The sequence below is a fragment of the Maylandia zebra genome, linkage group LG15 (genome assembly GCF_041146795.1).
Source record: "Maylandia zebra isolate NMK-2024a linkage group LG15, Mzebra_GT3a, whole genome shotgun sequence".
Taxonomy (NCBI): Eukaryota; Metazoa; Chordata; class Actinopteri; order Cichliformes; family Cichlidae; genus Maylandia; species Maylandia zebra.
In genome coordinates this window covers 36976514-36994040 of record NC_135181.1, presented here as the reverse complement: position 1 = coordinate 36994040, position 17527 = coordinate 36976514, and the positions used below count along the sequence as shown (strand labels likewise).

The window sequence follows — 17527 nt, the reverse complement described above, 5'->3', positions numbered from 1 at the left end:
AAAATAAAATAAAATAAATCCTATCCTTTTTTATCTCCCTGAATTTCCTTTGAAAGTTGTCGCGTCCGTGCTGTAGGTGTGACCGCTGGGCGTCGTTGCTACAGTTGATTGGTGGTTTGCGGCTACGTCCGCATGGCAACCGCGAGCTGTGTACAAGAAACGAGGCAGGAGAAAGGAGCTTTCTGGCAACGCAGTAAAGCCTTTCAGCAGTCAAATACATCCCTGCCGTCTTCTTCGTGGACGTCGCTACATCTGGAGACCGCGGGCTTTAATGCGGCGGGCTGTAGGCGCAGACTGACTGACAGGTGAGATGCTGGCACTGTTTCAAGGCGGTGTTTAGCACTGCGCTGTAGTCTAGCACGGTGTGTCCCCAGTAAGGGAGACAATGATTGGCATGCTTATCATTTTTTGCCCTGCATTTGTGTCCAGTGGTGTTAATAGTCGTCACTGGCTGCCGTGCTCGAATAAACAAGGTGTGTCCGAGGACAGATAAAGTGCTGAGGCTGTCAGGTTTGGGCCGCAGACCTGCTCTCACATCCCGGCCCGGAGCTGGGTGGATGTTCTGTCTGTGTATGGAGGGAACAGGGCGGCGTCAGAAGCTGCTCTCCCAGCCTCTCTATGCGCTTCCTTAAACATACAGGGCAAGTGCACCATACATAATGAAGACCCCTCCATGTCTTTGCTGTAGCTGCCTGGGTGATGTTGCAGTGACTAACCATTTAAAGACCCAACCTTGGAACTGCATCTTTGATATGTTCCAGTATTTAAACTATGAGCCATTTAGGGACATTATGCATATGTGCAGAAACACCACAGATGCCCTTTGAAGCATAAAGCAAGCCTCCAGCAAAAGGGACATCACAGAAAAATACAGTTTAGTGACCGAGTTTAAAAGTGCAAAGGAGTACTACGAACTTACTTGAACCATCATAATAGACTAGAGTAAGAATTTAATTAAAGTGCAAAAATTAGCATTTTGCAAAATTAGACACCAGGATCATCAATGGGAAGGTTAACGTTCTCTAGGCGTTAAGAAAGAAAACACCTAATAACCTCGAACAGTATACTGATCTGGAAATTGGAGTGACACAAGGGAAAAGCATGTAGCATTATCTGTTAACCATAGTACAGACAGTGTGATGAGTCTCACAGAGTCCAGTGATGTGAGAGAGGACGTAAGCAGAGAGATGAATTCTGAAGTGTAGATAAGTTGCAATGTAGGGACAGTTTCATTGTGCTGACGGACAGTGGCCTAAATTATGCTGGAAAAGCTCCCAACAAGTTTTTGAAGGTAGAGAAGTAGAATATTCTACAGTGGCCAGTTTAACCAGCTGGTCTGTATTCTGTCAAGTATGAATTTCACTTGGTGTAAGCAAACCCAAAGGGAGAAAGACACATGAACAAACAACGGCTGCAGTAAAGCTTGTGAAAATAGAAATAATTTAAAACATGGTTTATGATTAAATGATTGTTTTCCAGTTACATTTTCAATTGGATATGAAAACAATGTGTTGTGTTGGTGTACAGATCGAGAATTATAAAAAATTATAAAAACTGGAATTCACCTCCGTTTTTGTTTGTCATGTATTTTTTGCAAACAGGTGTGAAAAATTTGGGAATGCATAAACCAAAATGTCAAATATAAGGGTCAAAGGTTAGATTGGTTTTGGAAAATGTGAAAGATGAAATACATTTTGGACTTTTAACTGTATTTATATATGTTTTACAGCTTTTCTCACAGAAAAAGAACTCCTCCTTAGCCAATTACACTACAGCAAAGCAAATAAAGTAATAAGTTAACACTTGAATAAAGAAATGTCTTTCTTTAAATGGATCTACAGGAAAAACAGACATTTTCAAACAAAACAAACAAACAAAAACTTTGTTTTATAATTAGAGGACAGTTTGGGTTATGAGCCACCAGAATTTCTGTAATTTTACACATTTATTTCTTACAATTTAAGGCCAAAGAGTCATGCTGACAGATTATTTTTCCATTTCTTTTCACTTACTACAGTATTAATATTACAATTAGAATAATTTCCTTAACATTGGGAACATCAGCATAAGTCTTTCTTCTTTTGCTGTGACCTTTCCATTAACAGGCTTCTGCCTTGTCTCTCTGTTTTCTTTTTTGTTTTTTTTTTGTACAGCCAGCTATAAGCTGCCCCCAAAAGATCTGCAACATGACAGCAGAGGAGACGATCAACATAAAGGAGGCTGAGGTGATCAAGCTGATCCTGGACTTTCTCAACTCCAGGAAGCTGCACATTAGCATGCTGGCTCTGGAGAAGGAAAGCGGTGTTATCAATGGACTATACTCTGATGATATGCTTTTCCTCAGGTACACACACTCATATGGCACAAGCGGGATAGAGAGAAGTTTTTCACAGGATTCTTAAATTGTTCATTTGTTGTTTTTAATCAGGCAACTCATTCTGGATGGCCAGTGGGAGGAGGTGATGCAGTTCATTCAACCGTTAGAAGGAATGGACAAGTTTGACAAGAAAAGGTGAGAGAAGCTATATGTGGCTGTTTCGTACCGGTCTTCACACAACAAAGAACATTTTTAAGCGTACTTGTTTGTTAGCACGTTTGCACTTGTGTTTCCAGGTTTCGCTACATCATATTTAAGCAGAAGTTTCTGGAAGCCTTGTGTGTTAATAATGCCATGTCGGCTGCTGAAGACCCTCTAAATGTATGTGTACTTTTATATATACTTATGTCTTTGAAATGTATTATGAACTAGATGCATGTTTCCTAGCAGCTGCTCGTTGCTCAGTATAGCAGCCTGTGCTTATAAAGCTACGTTAATGTAAATTCTCTGCAGTAAAGAGAATTTTAATCTTGACTAAAAATAAATTACACATTATAGTACTTGTTAAAGTATAGCAAGTATAATCTCTGAGATACTAGTTTAGCAACAGTTTCTTTCTATGATTCGCATTATTTTTTTGGATGATGCCTACTTTTTTAGAGCGAACCAGTGTTAAAAAAAACAGTCTGTTACGGGCCACATAAGCTCTCTACTTGAGCACAGAGAAGTAAAATTGACAGGTGGGTTGGTATCTCCTTAAGCTGGTAAAAAGCCAGTTTCACAGCAGGCTTTACTCACTCCCATCCTATTGCGTGATAATCTGTGTTTGTAAGGAACAGCTAATGTCATCCTTTATCTGTCAAAACACCAGTGGGCTTCTGTATTGAGCACCCCAAAATATAATCACTGTCTTGCCCGCCTGAATTTTTCTGCTTTTACAGCTAGAGATCACCATGCAAGCGGCAGTAAAGTGCCTGCACAGTCTGGAGGAGTTCTGCCCGACCAAGGAGGACTACAGCAAGCTGTGTCTCCTCCTCACACTGCCACGCCTCACCCATCACGCAGAGTTCAAAGACTGGAATCCGAGCACGGCACGAGTGCATTGCTTCGAAGAGGCCTGCGCGATGGTAGCTGAGTTCATCCCTGCAGACAGAAAGCTGAGTGAGGCGGGCTTCAGGGCTAGCGGGAACCGCCTCTTCCAGCTGCTAATCAAAGGGATCCTTTATGAGTGCTGTGTCGAGTTCTGTCAGGTAATCTGATGCGCTATTAGTGAAAAGGGTTACAGTTAGGCTTAAGTGGCTGATAAAAGGCTCAAACCTGCAGAGGTGTTCAAAACTACTAAAAAAGGGTTTTATTGCAAAGTAACCTATTACTTTTTTTTTGTTTAAAAAAACAAACTGTCTGGTTTTTGCACATTTGTGTCTCCAAAAAAATAGAATAGGTTTTAAGAAGCTTTTCTGTTTTGTAGAGTAAAGCAACAGGAGAGGAGATCACAGAGGGCGAGGTGCTGCTTGGCGTGGATTTGCTGTGTGGGAACGGCTGTGATGAGTTAGATTTGTCGCTGCTCTCCTGGCTGCAGAATCTTTCCCCGGGTGCCTTCACCTGCGCCTTCCAGCAGAAGACCCTCAACATCCACGTGGACCGGCTGGTGAAGCCCAGCAAAGCTGGCCACGCCGACCTCCTTACTCCATTAATCAACCGTCTGTCCCCGTGCCCTACCTCACCCTTTCATCAAAGACCTCATTCGGCCGACACCTACATGTCGAGATCCCTCAACCCAGCTCTGGACGGCCTGTCTCACGGTTTGGCGGCCCAGGACAAGAGAGGCCTGGAGACAAACATGAAGTTCGCTCTTAGCCGGAGCCTCGTGGAGAATAACGTGCATCAGCAGGACGATTCACCTGAGAGGTAAAGTCAAAGAAACTGGAAAGGGATATTTCGTACATCTTGTTGGGAGTAAATATAAATGTTATTTTGCAAAATAAACACTGAACTTTCCCTGGTGTCAGGAAAACAAATTGCACTCATTCAGCATTCTAATTAGAACTATGCAGTCGAATCAAACTTATAAACCCCAGAATAAAAATGCTGCTTGACCGGTCCATGCAAAGATTCATTATTTAAATCCTGCCTACAAACAACTAACCACGCAGGCTATGATGTAAAACCTTTTCTTTATTTAAAATTCCTCTAATGTATGTTATTATACTTTTTAAAAATATATATATATTTAGGATAGATGTCTGCCAGACTGTTGCTAGTTTGTTTTACAAGGTGACTGCAAATAAAATGTCACAATTCTAAGGTTGAGACAGGATGTTGGCCCCACCTGTTGGATGTAGTCAAGCTGTACAACTAGGCGCAAAAATGCATCAGTGTTGATGTGATATGCACATATATGAGATCATAGTTAATGGATGTTATGCAAAACAGCAGAAATATTATTGTAGCTGACACAAATCTAGACTAATCTTCAATCACAGGTTAATTAAGAGCTTTTTAATTTGACTTTGCTATTATTGTTTGCATAACCCTTATAGATAAAATGTTTTTGACTTGAGATATAAAATCAGATAAACTGATTGATACGTCTTCCTAACTATAGGAAGCACCCACAAGGGCTGGATGGACCAAACAGCACACGCACACCTCTGACTCCTGGAAAAGATGGTGGGCCACCGTGCAGCACAGAAACACATGAGGTATGAACTGCAGGCCGTAAGCAGCAGACTTATGTGCATGGTTTAAGCCTGAAATCAGCCAGTGTCATCTGTTGTTTAAAGGTGAAAGTGAATGAATGCCAGGCTTCACCTCCGGGTTCTCAGAACAAAGTTGTTTCTCGACTGTTACGAAGAAAAAGCAACAGTTAGCTGTCTGGTCACTTGAGTCAAAGTCAGTGAAAGATTTTCAGTCTGGAGTTAAAGACACAGAATGAATCCCCCCTGAACTGTGTGGTCTTAACGCCTTTATTGCATTATAAATCCTGCCTGAATTCTATACTACACGTCCACATAGGGCACTTGCACCTTGCTGCCCCCTGTCCCAGTGTAGCGAGGTGGAGCTCATGGACACTGGAAACACATAATCTGCTTTGATATGCAGCCACATCCAAAGATGGCCTCCTGCTTTCATCATCACTCATCTTTATACATTTCAGGTCCCATCTAGAAGAGCATAGTACTTTAAGATTATATCACCACGTGTGTGTGTGTGTGTGTGCATGAAAAGTGGTGAGAGGCCTGAAGGATAATATACTGTTGACTCAATGCAATGAGTTCCTTGAAAACTTTTTTATGGGGTGGATGATGGAGGACAAGGCCTTGGGAGTTGAAGAGTTGTCAGCAGTGGCTCTGGGAACGAGTTTGCCTTTTATAATCTGGTGTGTGTGTGTGTGTTTTGTGTGTGTCTGGACACTTCCAAGCTTTGAAGCACAGAACAGTGAAAGGCACTATGAATTATTCAGCCTACAGGGCCTGCTTTGGTAAAATAGAAAATACAGTTTCAGGGATTTCTACATTTTCTGCAGAAACAATTCAACTGTTTGGGTTTTTTTTGGGGGGGGGGACTCATTTTGGTGGCTTGTGTCCTTGTCTGTGTCCAGCGTCATGACTCCACTGAGCACATCCAGGAGTATTACAGACAGCGGCTCCGCGTGCAGCAACATCTGGAACAGAAGCAGCAGCAGAAGCAGCTTTACCAGCAGATGCTGCTGGAGGGGGGAGTGAAGCCCCAGGATGGAGCCCAGCACAACCTCACAGAAACCTTCCTCAGCAGGTGAGGATGTCATTCCTATAGGATTTGATGTCAGCGAGGAATGAAACGCAAGCCGGGTGCTACGACAGAGCTTGTCTTTGTCTAGATCCATCCAGAAGTTGGAAGAGATGAATGTGGGCATCGACCACCGTGGAGAGGACATGATGGCGCAGCTGGGCCAGCAGTGGAACGGGCTGACGGGGAACAACAGCACATCTAGCCCCAGGGTGCCTGACACCCGTCACACCCCAGATAAAGGACCGCCGAGGGACAAACCAGGTGGGGTGAGCAGCAGCACGCCAGTAAGCACCGGGAGCCACAGCTTGCCGTTGCTCAGTGAGTCCCCAGTTCCTCCCAATAAAAGGTAAGAGCCTCCTGCTATTGGTCTCCACCGAAACATCTTAACTTGTTAGAAGTTAGGCTCACATTTTGCTGGTGTGTAGGGAATGCTTCTAGTGACTGTTCAGCTGCTAATTAATTGAAATAGAACATGTATCAAAAAGAAGAATCAGATTTCAAAAGGCTATGTTTGCTATGTGTAATGCAGCTTTCCTCATAGCCAGCATTTGCTAATTATTATCAAATATTTGAAACATGTCACTCCGAGCTCTTATTGATGGGAACCAAAAAAACCCAATGTTTATGACTTGTTTATGCATTGTTCTTTTTTGTGCTCAAAGAATCACTGGCTCTGGTCCTACAGTCCAGGATGACTCCACAAGCTCTGCAACACGTAGCACACACGAGGTATGTAAGCACGCTCTGTTGATATTTAACTTCCATACATTCCACATACAGTGGTATGCAAAAGTTTGGACACCGCTGATAATTTTCATGATTTCCCTTCATAAATTCATTGGTTGTTTGGATCAGCAATTTTATGTAAATATATCATATAGAAGATGAACACAATGATATTTGAAATGAAGTTTATAGGATTTACAGAAAGTGTGCAATAGTTACTTAAACTAAATTGGGCAGGTGCATAAATTTGGCCACCCCAACAGAAATCTTCCATCAATATTTAGAAGATCCTCCTTTTGCAGAAATAACAGCCTCCAAACCTGAACACTTCCTATAGCTTCCAATGAGAGTCTGGATTCTGGTTAAAGGTATTTTGGACCTTTCGTCTTTACAAAACATCTCCAGTTCAGTCAGGTATGATGGTTTCCGAGCATGGACAGCCCACTTTAAGTCACACCATAGATTTTTAATAATATTCAGGTCTGGGGACTGAGATGGCCAATCCAGTACCTTGTACTTGTTCCTCTGCATGAATGCCTTAGTGGATTTTGAGCAGTGTTTACGGTCGTTGTCTTGTTGAAGTATCCAGCCCCAGCGCAACTTCAACCTCAAGAGACACTGTTTGTGGCATCCTTCGCCTCGGCTTATCTAAGATTTTTCTTGACCTGTCACTTCCAGCCTTATCTTGAACTGTGCCTGTGGTCTTCCATTTCCTCACTATGTTGCTCAAAGCGGAAACTGACAGCTGAAATATCTGAGATAGCTTTTTGTATACTTCCCTAAACCATGATGTTGAACAATCTTTGTTTTCAGGTCATTTGAGAGTTGTTTTGAGGCTCCCATGTAGCCACTCTTGAAAGAAGATGCAAAGAGGAGAAAAACATGCAATTGGCCACCTTAAATGCCCTTTCTCATGACTGGATTCACCTGCGTATGTAGGTCAAGGGTCAATGAGCTTACCAAACAAATTTTATGTTCCAATAATTAGTGCTAAAGGTATTCAAATCAATAAAATGACAAGGGTTCCCAAATTTATGCAGCTGCCTAATTTAGTTTAAGTTACTATTGCACACGTTCTGTAAATCCTAAAAACTTCATTTCACTTCTCAAATATCATTGTGTTCGTCTGCTATATGATATATTTAAATGAAATTGCTGATCCGAACAACCAATGAATTTATGAAGGAAAATCATGAAAATTATCAGGGGTGCCCAAACGTTTGCATACCACTGTGAATGCTTAAACGCAGCTGCAAACTTCATGACAATGTTTGGTTTATTTTTTTTATCTTCCTGTGAAGCCCGCAAAGTGCAAAACACAGTTTGTTAAGGTGAGCCAGCTCGAGGACACACAGGCAGTGCGCGCAGTGGCCTTCCATCCCGCCGGTGCGCTTTATGCCGTCGGCTCCAACTCAAAAACCCTGAGAGTGTGTGCCTACCCGGAAACACTAACTGCCAGGTGAGAGCGGCTTACAGGGACCTACAAATCCACACTGTGAGATATTTAATTTGTAATTGAAAGCCACAGAGATACATGTAATTTTTGTATCTCTAGAGCAATTTTGATGACTTGAACAGCTTACTTCCTTTTCTTACTTTGAAAAAAGACAACGACCCAATATGAGCAAGCATTTGGCGACAGTGGGAAGGAAAAACTCCCTTTTAAGAGGAAGAAACCTCAGGGAAGAGCAGCCATCTGCTGCAACCGGTTTCATCAAAATGAAAAATAAAATTCACTCATGGAAAAAATCCAAAATAGGTGGATTCAAGGAACCTTTTTAATTTTTTTTCTTCATGCCTTCATCATTTTTTTTTATCTGTCTGTGTCCATGTTTGTTTGCTTCTTTAGTGGTTCTGGTGGAGTGAAGCAGCCGGCTGTGCGCTTCAGGCGGAACAAACATCACAAGGGCTCAATCTACTGCGTCGCCTGGAGCCACTGTGGACAGCTTTTGGCCACTGGCTCCAATGATAAATATGTCAAAGTCTTGCCTTTCAATGCAGACACCTGCAATGCCACAGGTACACACAATAAGGAAAATATTAGAAAAATAAGTTTAAGCTGATGCAGAAACTCATGTTTCTTCTGTTGCTAAACTGCTTGGAAACATCTGTACTCTTGTGATTCAGGCCCAGACCTGGAGTTTAGCATGCATGACGGCACTATTAGAGATTTGGCTTTTATGGAAGGTCCTGAAAGTGGAGGATCTATTTTGATCAGTGCTGGAGCCGGGGACTGCAACATCTACACTACTGACTGTCAGAGAGGACAGGGCCTTCATGCCCTGAGCGGACACACTGGTATGTCCCCATTTACCTGCAGCTGAGAGATTGGTCTAAGCAAACTCTGGATAGGGGTTTTCAAAGTGTGGTCCCCAGTAGTGTTTTATGGTATTGTCTGCTTCATTCATCCACTGTAGGTTCTTTGAAACACAAATTTAGCACGAGTACCAACATTTATCGCATTTATTGCAAAGTTGTTGAAAAGAGTTGTTGTGAACAGAGCTCAGATATTATGTGCTGTTTTGAACAGGTCACATTCTGACTCTGTACACATGGGGAGGGTGGATGATTGCTTCAGGCTCACAGGACAAAACTGTCCGCTTCTGGGACCTGCGGGTGCCCAGCTGTGTTCGGGTGGTGGGCACAACTTTGCATGGCACAGGTGAGTCATACTGAAACTTGCTACTTTGTTTGATTGGAAATGGTTTTTACCACACTGCTACAGGTTAGAGTGGTTTTACAGGAAGACACTTACACTTTTATGAAGAGCACGACTTCCATAAATTAGAAAGGAAAAAAGAGAAATTAAAGACAGAAATCAACTGACGCTTCAGGGCAAGTCAAAAAATATTTGAAAGCTACAGTTAGTTATTTTCTGAGGTTATTTAATATAAAAAAATAATATACTAAGATATACATGATTTTGTATGTAATTACATCAGTATACATTTATTACATTCTCAGAAATTTAGAACTAATCCAGTAAAAATAGAAATATGGGGAGGAGGCACCAGTTTTTTTGAAATGTTGGCCATGTTGCCCAGCTATCTTGAACACAGTGGATGAGATGGACATTGTTGCTCTGCCTGGTCTTGGTTTTTTATGTATGTGGCTAGAGACCAACTATATATGTTGTTAATCGCAAATAGCTCTTTCACACTATATATTTGCTATTTCCACTTTATCCTCTTCCTCCTCATCTATGGCCTCGTCATGAACTGAAGTGAGAGCTCTAACACACGGAAACATGCATAAATGTGCATTCCCCTACAGCAGCCACTGTAGCTAGGATGATATTTTAAACGCTGTAACTTTTAAAAATATATTGAAATATGCATCCAGTACAGTTATATATTTATACAGTTTATATTTAAAAATAAATGTTTAAAAATGTTAGCTGCAAGGTCAAGGTCAGATTTATTTATATAGCACATTTCCAACAGCCGATGCTGCACAAAGTGCTTAACAATAACAATAAAATTAAAAACTGCAGGTAGTGTTAAAGTTTTACCTTATTTGTAGTATTTTCAGCTGAGTCTGCATTCGTTTTGTAATATTTTGTTGTTTAAATCTAAGCAAAAAGATGACAAAGTTAGCCGCAAAGATGCATTATCGATGGCCCTTTACTCTTAAATGTGGCAAATCCAGTTATTGCTGTTATTTCCAGGCTGCGGCCCTCTCTTTGTCCTGATTGCTCTCCTAGCATTAGCATTACCTCAGCTATCTGTTCTACCCAGTTACAGCAAAAAATCATTTAGATGATGATTAACAGTTCAATAAAATCTTGTTTGCTGTCTGGGTTATTTGTGATAACATTAATCCACTGATATCGCATTATCAAACACCTACCTGTCTGATAGCGACATGAAGGACACCTAAAGTAGGAGCATATCTGCTGCCTGCATGTTTGTAGTTTGTCAGCAGCCTGTCTCTTATGAAACTCTTAATATGAACAGCTGATGAAACCATAATCAAGCGCTGCACTCCAGTAAATTGAAATAATAAAACAAGTGTTTATCACTGTGGTGTAGTATTCGCTGATGACAACTGTAAAACATTTTGTCACAGTTTCCCTTTGCAAATGCAAAATGCCTGGATAACGTTTAAGGCTTTGAGTGTCAGAAACTGCTCCTGTCAGCAAAATACTTTTTAAGCTGTATCCAACAACATGACGTTCTTCACACTGTACGTTACTCAGGAAGTGCAGTTGCTTCAGTGGCAGTGGATCCCAGCGGCCGCCTGCTCGCCACCGGTCAGGAGGACAGCACCTGCATGCTGTACGACATTAGAGGAGGCCGCATAGTGCAGACGTACCGCCCCCACAACACTGACATACGCTCTGTGCGCTTCTCACCGGGAGCCCATCATCTCCTCACTGGTTCCTATGACAACAGGATCATAATCAGCGACCTTCAAGGTAGCTTGAAATAAGTCATTGTTTGAAGTGAAAAATCAAATTTTGAAGCACTTAAAATTGTGTTTGTAAGCTCCTCCTGTGTGATATTTCCCCCTTCTCTGACCCCAGGTGACCTAACCAAGCCCCTCCCTCAGACGGTGGCAGGGGAGCACTGGGACAAGGTGATCCAGTGTAGGTGGCACCCACACGATCGGACCTTTGTCTCCTCGTCTGCGGATCGAACCGTCATCCTCTGGGCTCCAGGCCCGTGAGATTTAGAGAAAGAGCACAAGAGCACAGTTTCCACATACACCCCAGCTCCGAGGTGTATTGGTGTGCAAAACATGCATATCGTAAACGTCAAGTTGTTTATATGTTTAAAGATAAGTGCACATGTGCGTACAGTAGGGTGACAGGTGCACTTTTGAGCCAGAAAAGCCAGTCACTTTAAGGAGGACACTTTCTACGTATGTGTGTATATGAATGTCCATATATGTCTTTGGGTATGTGCCAATGTGTGCTCAAGCAACCATGAATTTCTGGAAATCTGAGTGTATATGGCTTTGCAGTTTGAGTCAAATTTAAGGAAAAATGTGAGGTTGAATTTCTAAATATACATAGAACATGTCTGTGTTCGCTTGATACCTTTCAGCTTGTGACTTTTATAATTTCAGCAAAGATTAAATGGCAAATGTGATACAGAGTATAAAGATGGTCGCTAATGCCCATCTTAAAAAGCACTTTACTTTACTTTGACTGCGAGCATACTTATCTTATATTGTAGCTCATCTGTCACACTGCCCAAGCAAGTACACTCAAAACATGGAGGTAAACAAAGAAGTAGGGTTGGTGTAATGTGACATTTAGCATCTTAACACAGCAACTCTTTTGATAATTTCTGCAGGAAGGAGCGACAGAATTTAATGTTCTGGAGAGAAGCCACATTTGGTTATGCATATCATAACGTGCCTTTTTTGTAACTGTTGTGTAGTTTTTTGGATGTCTGGATTGATAGATTTGTTTTTTTAATTTGCAGCTTTATTTTGGTATTTTATCACATGCCTTTTGTCAGCTGCAAGTTCAAACAAGGTTACTGCACCCATCAGCATCACTTATATGCATACAACAGTTTATTCACTTACATGAAAGCTCCAAAAAAAGAGTACCACTGGGTGTGAGTTACAGGCAGCACCCGAACAAGTCGAGTTAAGCTTTAGGAACCTCTTCTTGGGAACTCTGGTTCGAGCGCATGGAAGTGTTTACCTGCAGTCGGTCGATAAATTTGACAAGAAAAAAAAGTCTTAAATCAGAGATGTGGATTCACGAGAACCCGTGTCCCAGAGAAGGTTTAGGGATTTATAGTGAACTTTACAATAGAGTCCACTAAATGCAGACAACCATGAGAGTCTCTGTATTTTGGATCAGCAGGCTAATGTCAAAACAGTGGTAATGATGCACTTTAAAGAGATGCTTCAGGACTGCACAGTGTGAAACACCAGTGTCATTGGCTTGTTTAACTTTTAGCTTCACTTTTTTGAGCAGCCTGGTGCAAGTGTGAGACAGAGACGAGGGTACAGGCTGAGAAAACGACTGACCTTTGTGGGATTATCGTATTGTGCTTTACATTTTACCTTATCTGTGACTCTTGATGGCATATTCCGTGTCACTGTCCACCTGTAATAGTTACATGCACAAATGTGTCACAAGTAAGACAAGTGCCAAGGGGTCATTAGGGTTCAAACTGTTAAAAAAATAAAGTAGTGGCTGTCTAACACACCTTCTTTTAAGGAATACTTTGAAACAAACTGACAAAATAAAGATATCGAGTGAAGTAATTGATGTGTTTCATCTTTTTTTTTTTTTTGTATCAATCACACACACCCACTGGCTGCTCGTTTAGCACAGCTTGTTAATACTGGGTTGGGTCCAGACATGTCAGCTTATACCTAATAAACTGACTGGTGAGTGTACATCACTGATTTAAATGATCTTAGAGCCTGTGCACACAGGTAGGTGCAAACATAGTTATGTGCAAGTGCAGGGCGCACATGGGTTCACCTTTTCCTCTGTGCAATTGCCAACATAAGTCTGCTACTGCCTATCCCAGCATACTCCCATTGCTACATGGCAGTAATACAGTTTTTGGCCTTTGATAGAAAAGCAATTTATACATTTTCACAGCTTGCCAAGTCTGAGCCAGTATTTTCTAGGAAAAAGTTTGAAAAAAAAATGATAGGAAGTCATACAGCACATAGAGAAAAATCAAGAGCAAGAGTTCAGAGATGCACTGGGGTGATAAAAGGATGGAGGTAACTGCAGAGAAGAGAGCAAGAGGGGGATTTAGCATCACTCACATGCTGCGCTCGATCATTCCCTCTTTTGTGCAGTGGACAATGAGGGCCAGAGGTACGGGGGCTTAAAAAGGATACGCGCACTGTCACAGCCAACAAACCTGGAGAGCAACCAGCCAAAACCAGAGGTATCAGTTTAAAAATGTACAAGTGTAAAAGAACGTAACTGAGTGTATTTGCCAGGAAAATATTAGTCTTTGAGGCCTTAAAGGGAAAAGGACAAAATTGCTTTTGAAGAGGAAAACCTACAAAGATATAGAAGACATGAGGTGTCAAGATTGGTGATTTTTATTTATATATTTATTTATTTTAACTGAGAAAGGATCTGTACAGCTTACAAACTGGACCTGTGACCCCAGTGTTGGTTCATGTTACTTAATAGAAATATATGGGACTCAGGTATAAAATTTCTTTGGATGTTTGGAAATTTTTTGGCGAGAAGTACGGGAAAAGTCAGTGCATGAAGTTGCTGGTTTACTGGCTGGCTGACAGAGCAGCAGTGCTGACGGTTCAGTTACTCAGTGGTGGAAGATTAGTTTGTGGAGCACGGAGGGGAATTAGTGATGAACAATGGCTCTGAACTGCCTGTTAGGCAAGCTTTTTGTCATACAGCAGTTTGAGTCAAGTGTTTTTCTGACTATATCCAATTCTAGAATTAAATTAAAAGCACATTTATCTGATGTGGTGATACGAAATGTAACTTTTCCATCAAAATGCATCAAGATAATGTCTCGAGATTTAAAAAGGAAAACGTGCTTTAAACAGAAAGAGGTAGCTCCTCAGACTCGCAACAAGTTTTGGATTGCCTTTATTGTAGTTATAAGAACTAAGCCACGTGCATGTGTGGCAGGGACTTGCTCTTTGCTGTCTTACTAGATGTAGATTTGGTAATGGATTTCTGTAATTAACGAGGAACTTAGCTTTGTGCATTTTTATGTGATCATCTAAAAGACTCGAGGGTCGACAGGAGAAAAAAACAAATCCAAAGACTGTGTGCAGCTGATCTTTCAGGAAATTAATATGTAAGTGTTGTGCACAAATTCTGTATTTTCCCCAACTCTGTCCTCTCTTCCCCGAGCAGCTGTTGAATGTTTAGGAGGACAGTCTCTTGCCAGGCGTCTCCACAATGCTGTATACTTTAGCAGGAGGAGGCACCCTCTGCGGCGTGGCCGCCCTCGTGCTTCTCATAGTTTCTACAGCGACGGACTTCTGGATGCAGTATCGATACTCTGGCAGCTCGGCCAATCAGGGGCTTTGGAGATTCTGCATCAACCACAAATGCCACGCCCACACCATCACTGTAGGTGAGTGGTCCACCTCAAGACTTTTTGTAACAAACTCATAAATTTAACTGTAACAAAAGTATCTGAATTCATGCAGACTATGTTGTGAGTAGAAAAATTTGTACAGCATAGAAAGCTAAAGCAAGTGCACATGGTTTATATGTAGGCTTAAAGACTGCAGTACCTCAGTTATTCAAAAAATAATGTTTAGCACGTTTAAAGGGCTACATACTGAACTTAGAGGATATTATGCTAGTATCGACCTAATATCAATATCAGTGTTGCTAGCGATACTGTCCACCTACCTCTACACTGCAACTGTGTGCTTTTTCTAAAAGTTAACTGGCTACAATTCTTATTTACAGTTAAATATTTTAAGCAGATGATTCTTAAGTGTTTTACACAAATAATCAAATTCATGGCAGGTTTTGTGACTTCTTGGTGAGGCAACACGAGCTGCACAATCAGTGCAAATGTAAGTGTATATTCAGCATGTGGACATGGTTCTGACCTTTTTGTTTCCAGCCTTCTGGGATGCCACACGGGCCTTCATGCTGCTGGCAGTGCTGAGCTGTTTTGCTGGCGTGGTGCTTGGACTGAGCGCTTTCACTAACGGCACCAAGAACAGGAGAGTGCGCACAGGTGGCATTGCCCTGGTCCTGTCAGGTAAACCAAGAGTGAGCAGATCAGAAAATACAAATTTCAATACAGTTTTATTTACACTCAATAATCACACCAACAGTCACACGACCAGTTGGGGGTGATAGGGGGCAGCCTGATGCCAGCCCTCTGTCTTGGGTTTTATTTTTGGAACTCTTCCCATCATGTAAAAGATTCCAGAAGCAATTATACATTCAAGTCCTGAATGCAAACTAATTAACTAAATGTCTTGTGTTGATTTTTTTCATATTTTGGGGGCAACATACAGGTCTCAAAGAAATATGTCTTCATGTTTTACCCAGTGGATTTTTTCTGTCTCCTCTGTTCTCAGGTTTTCTCGCTCTGCTGGCTTTGGCAATTTACACTGGTGTGACTGTTACCTTCTTTGGCAAACGCTTCTTGGACTGGCGCTTTTCCTGGTCCTACATCATAGGCTGGGTTGCCATTATTTTGGCCTTTGCAGCAGGTTTGAATTGTATTTATTTCTTATTGTAGGAGTCATGTTTAATGTGAGTGAATCACAAGCAACATGCTTTATTATTATTTTTTAAATATTTTATTATTTTTCTAATAAGTAATAAAACCAGAGCCTCAGTGTGAGGCTTTTGTCAAATATCAAACTTGATGATAAAATGACAAAAGGGCATTTTCTGGACACATTTATCAAATCAAATCAAATCAAATCACTTTTTTATTGTCACATCACATGTGCAGGCACACTGGCACAGCACATGCGAGTGAAATTCTTGTGTGCGAGCCCCACAAGCAACAGAGATGTGCAAACACAACAACACAAACGAGCAAAATACAAGAATGGCCAACCTGAAACTAATAAATATATGTACAATATATAATAGTGTATGCATTTCTGGATGTGTATACTAAATATTTTCCTACGTGTGTGTGTGTGTGTGTGTGTGTGTGTGTGTGTGTGTGTGTGTGTGTGTGTGTACACATTTTTACAAATTAAATAGTAAAAAAATAAAATAATAATAATAATAATAAAATATATAAAATATACAGAGTTGAATATGTGCATTTAGGGACTAAGCAGCTTCTTGGCATTTCCTACCTTAGTAACAATTACTCATGGCTACTCTGTCCTTCTAATGAGCTTTCATTGTTTGAGAGCCATCGTTTTTAAGAAGGTATTTTAATACTTATCTACATATCATTTCCTTTTAGGCGTGTTCCAACTCTGTGCCTACCAGCGGACCACTGCAGAACCTGCTCCCCCCAATAACCCGGAGAGCTGAACAGCACTAACGCACTGCTCCGCTTGCAGACTGTTGCTGCTTTTGAGTACCTAGGATGGAATAAATGAATATAGATTCCTTTCTTTCTGGTTTCCCTGTAATACATATTTGACACCACGTGCTAGTACACCACTGCTTTTACTTTAATGTAGATACATAAACTGTAACTGTGTGAATTATTGATTTAAAACCAATTGAAAAATAATATTCCAGTTGGTTTTTAACACTTTATTTAACCAGAAAGTCAAACTCTTAAAATGAATGTCGTTTAAAGGTTATGTGACAGATTGTCCACTAGATGGCGCTCTAATGCCACAAACAGGAGGTATGTAAGCGCTCTGCTCAAGAGGAGTCTTTTCCTTAAGTTATGCAACTCGGGCTTTAAATCATCTATGAGGTTTCATTAAGTCTTGATTCTGCCTGTTCATCTGACTATTAATATTTACCAACTATATAGATACAAGTCATCAACATATAAAGTAAGCGTTAATTGTTGATACTGCTGGGAATACCTTTATATCAGTATCAGATAATACCAAGAGACAATAATTATTGTAAGTCTTAGTGCACATTAAACGCTAAAGACTCAACCATGAAGTTCCTGCATACAACACTGAAGAATGTGTTTTTCCCATGACTTCCAGTTACAACTCATACCTGATTTTCAATGCCTGTGTGCGTGCTAGTAAATCCCAAGGAGGCGGCCGTGGGTTTAGAAATTTCTCAGCAAACACTGGCATGAATTGGAAATGGGTTTAAAAGGCGTG

At 41.1% G+C, this 17527-nt stretch overlaps 2 protein-coding genes across 3 annotated transcripts; both read left to right on the top strand.

Moving 5' to 3' along the window:
* Positions 1 to 91: 91 nt before the first annotated feature.
* On the top strand, positions 92 to 13045 carry LOC101467813 (WD repeat-containing protein 47). Its single transcript, XM_004562007.4, has 16 exons — positions 92 to 305; positions 2154 to 2344; positions 2429 to 2512; positions 2614 to 2698; positions 3259 to 3567; positions 3786 to 4225; positions 4923 to 5019; positions 5919 to 6091; positions 6177 to 6434; positions 6751 to 6817; positions 8116 to 8273; positions 8664 to 8833; positions 8942 to 9112; positions 9345 to 9476; positions 11013 to 11231; positions 11340 to 13045. Exons 2-16 carry the CDS (start codon positions 2187 to 2189, stop codon positions 11480 to 11482), a joined length of 2664 nt encoding a protein of 887 aa, XP_004562064.1. The 5' UTR covers positions 92 to 305; positions 2154 to 2186; the 3' UTR covers positions 11483 to 13045.
* Positions 13046 to 13596: 551 nt separating this feature from the next.
* Positions 13597 to 16967, top strand: lim2.2 (lens intrinsic membrane protein 2.2). Of its 2 annotated transcripts, none has more exons than XM_004562008.3 (5): positions 13597 to 13689; positions 14643 to 14865; positions 15370 to 15510; positions 15836 to 15970; positions 16690 to 16967. In XM_004562008.3, the coding sequence occupies exons 2-5, from the start codon at positions 14688 to 14690 to the stop codon at positions 16758 to 16760; spliced, it is 525 nt and encodes a 174-aa protein (XP_004562065.1). In that variant the 5' UTR covers positions 13597 to 13689; positions 14643 to 14687; the 3' UTR covers positions 16761 to 16967. The 2 variants fall into 2 exon arrangements, with proteins under 2 accessions (XP_004562065.1, XP_076730491.1); XM_076874376.1 differs by lacking the exon at positions 13597 to 13689 and adding an exon at positions 13740 to 13830.
* Positions 16968 to 17527: the final 560 nt, after the last annotated feature.

Coding starts and splice junctions, on each gene's coding strand:
- lim2.2 (XM_004562008.3), top strand. CDS start 14,688: ATGCTGTATACTTTAGCAGGAGGAGGCACCCTCTGCGGCGTGGCCGCC. Junction 14,866..15,369: donor CGCCCACACCATCACTGTAG/GTGAGTGGTCCA, acceptor TTTTGTTTCCAG/CCTTCTGGGATGCCACACGG. Junction 15,511..15,835: donor CATTGCCCTGGTCCTGTCAG/GTAAACCAAGAG, acceptor CTCTGTTCTCAG/GTTTTCTCGCTCTGCTGGCT.
- LOC101467813 (XM_004562007.4), top strand. CDS start 2,187: ATGACAGCAGAGGAGACGATCAACATAAAGGAGGCTGAGGTGATCAAG. Junction 4,226..4,922: donor CAGGACGATTCACCTGAGAG/GTAAAGTCAAAG, acceptor TCCTAACTATAG/GAAGCACCCACAAGGGCTGG. Junction 8,834..8,941: donor AGACACCTGCAATGCCACAG/GTACACACAATA, acceptor CTTGTGATTCAG/GCCCAGACCTGGAGTTTAGC.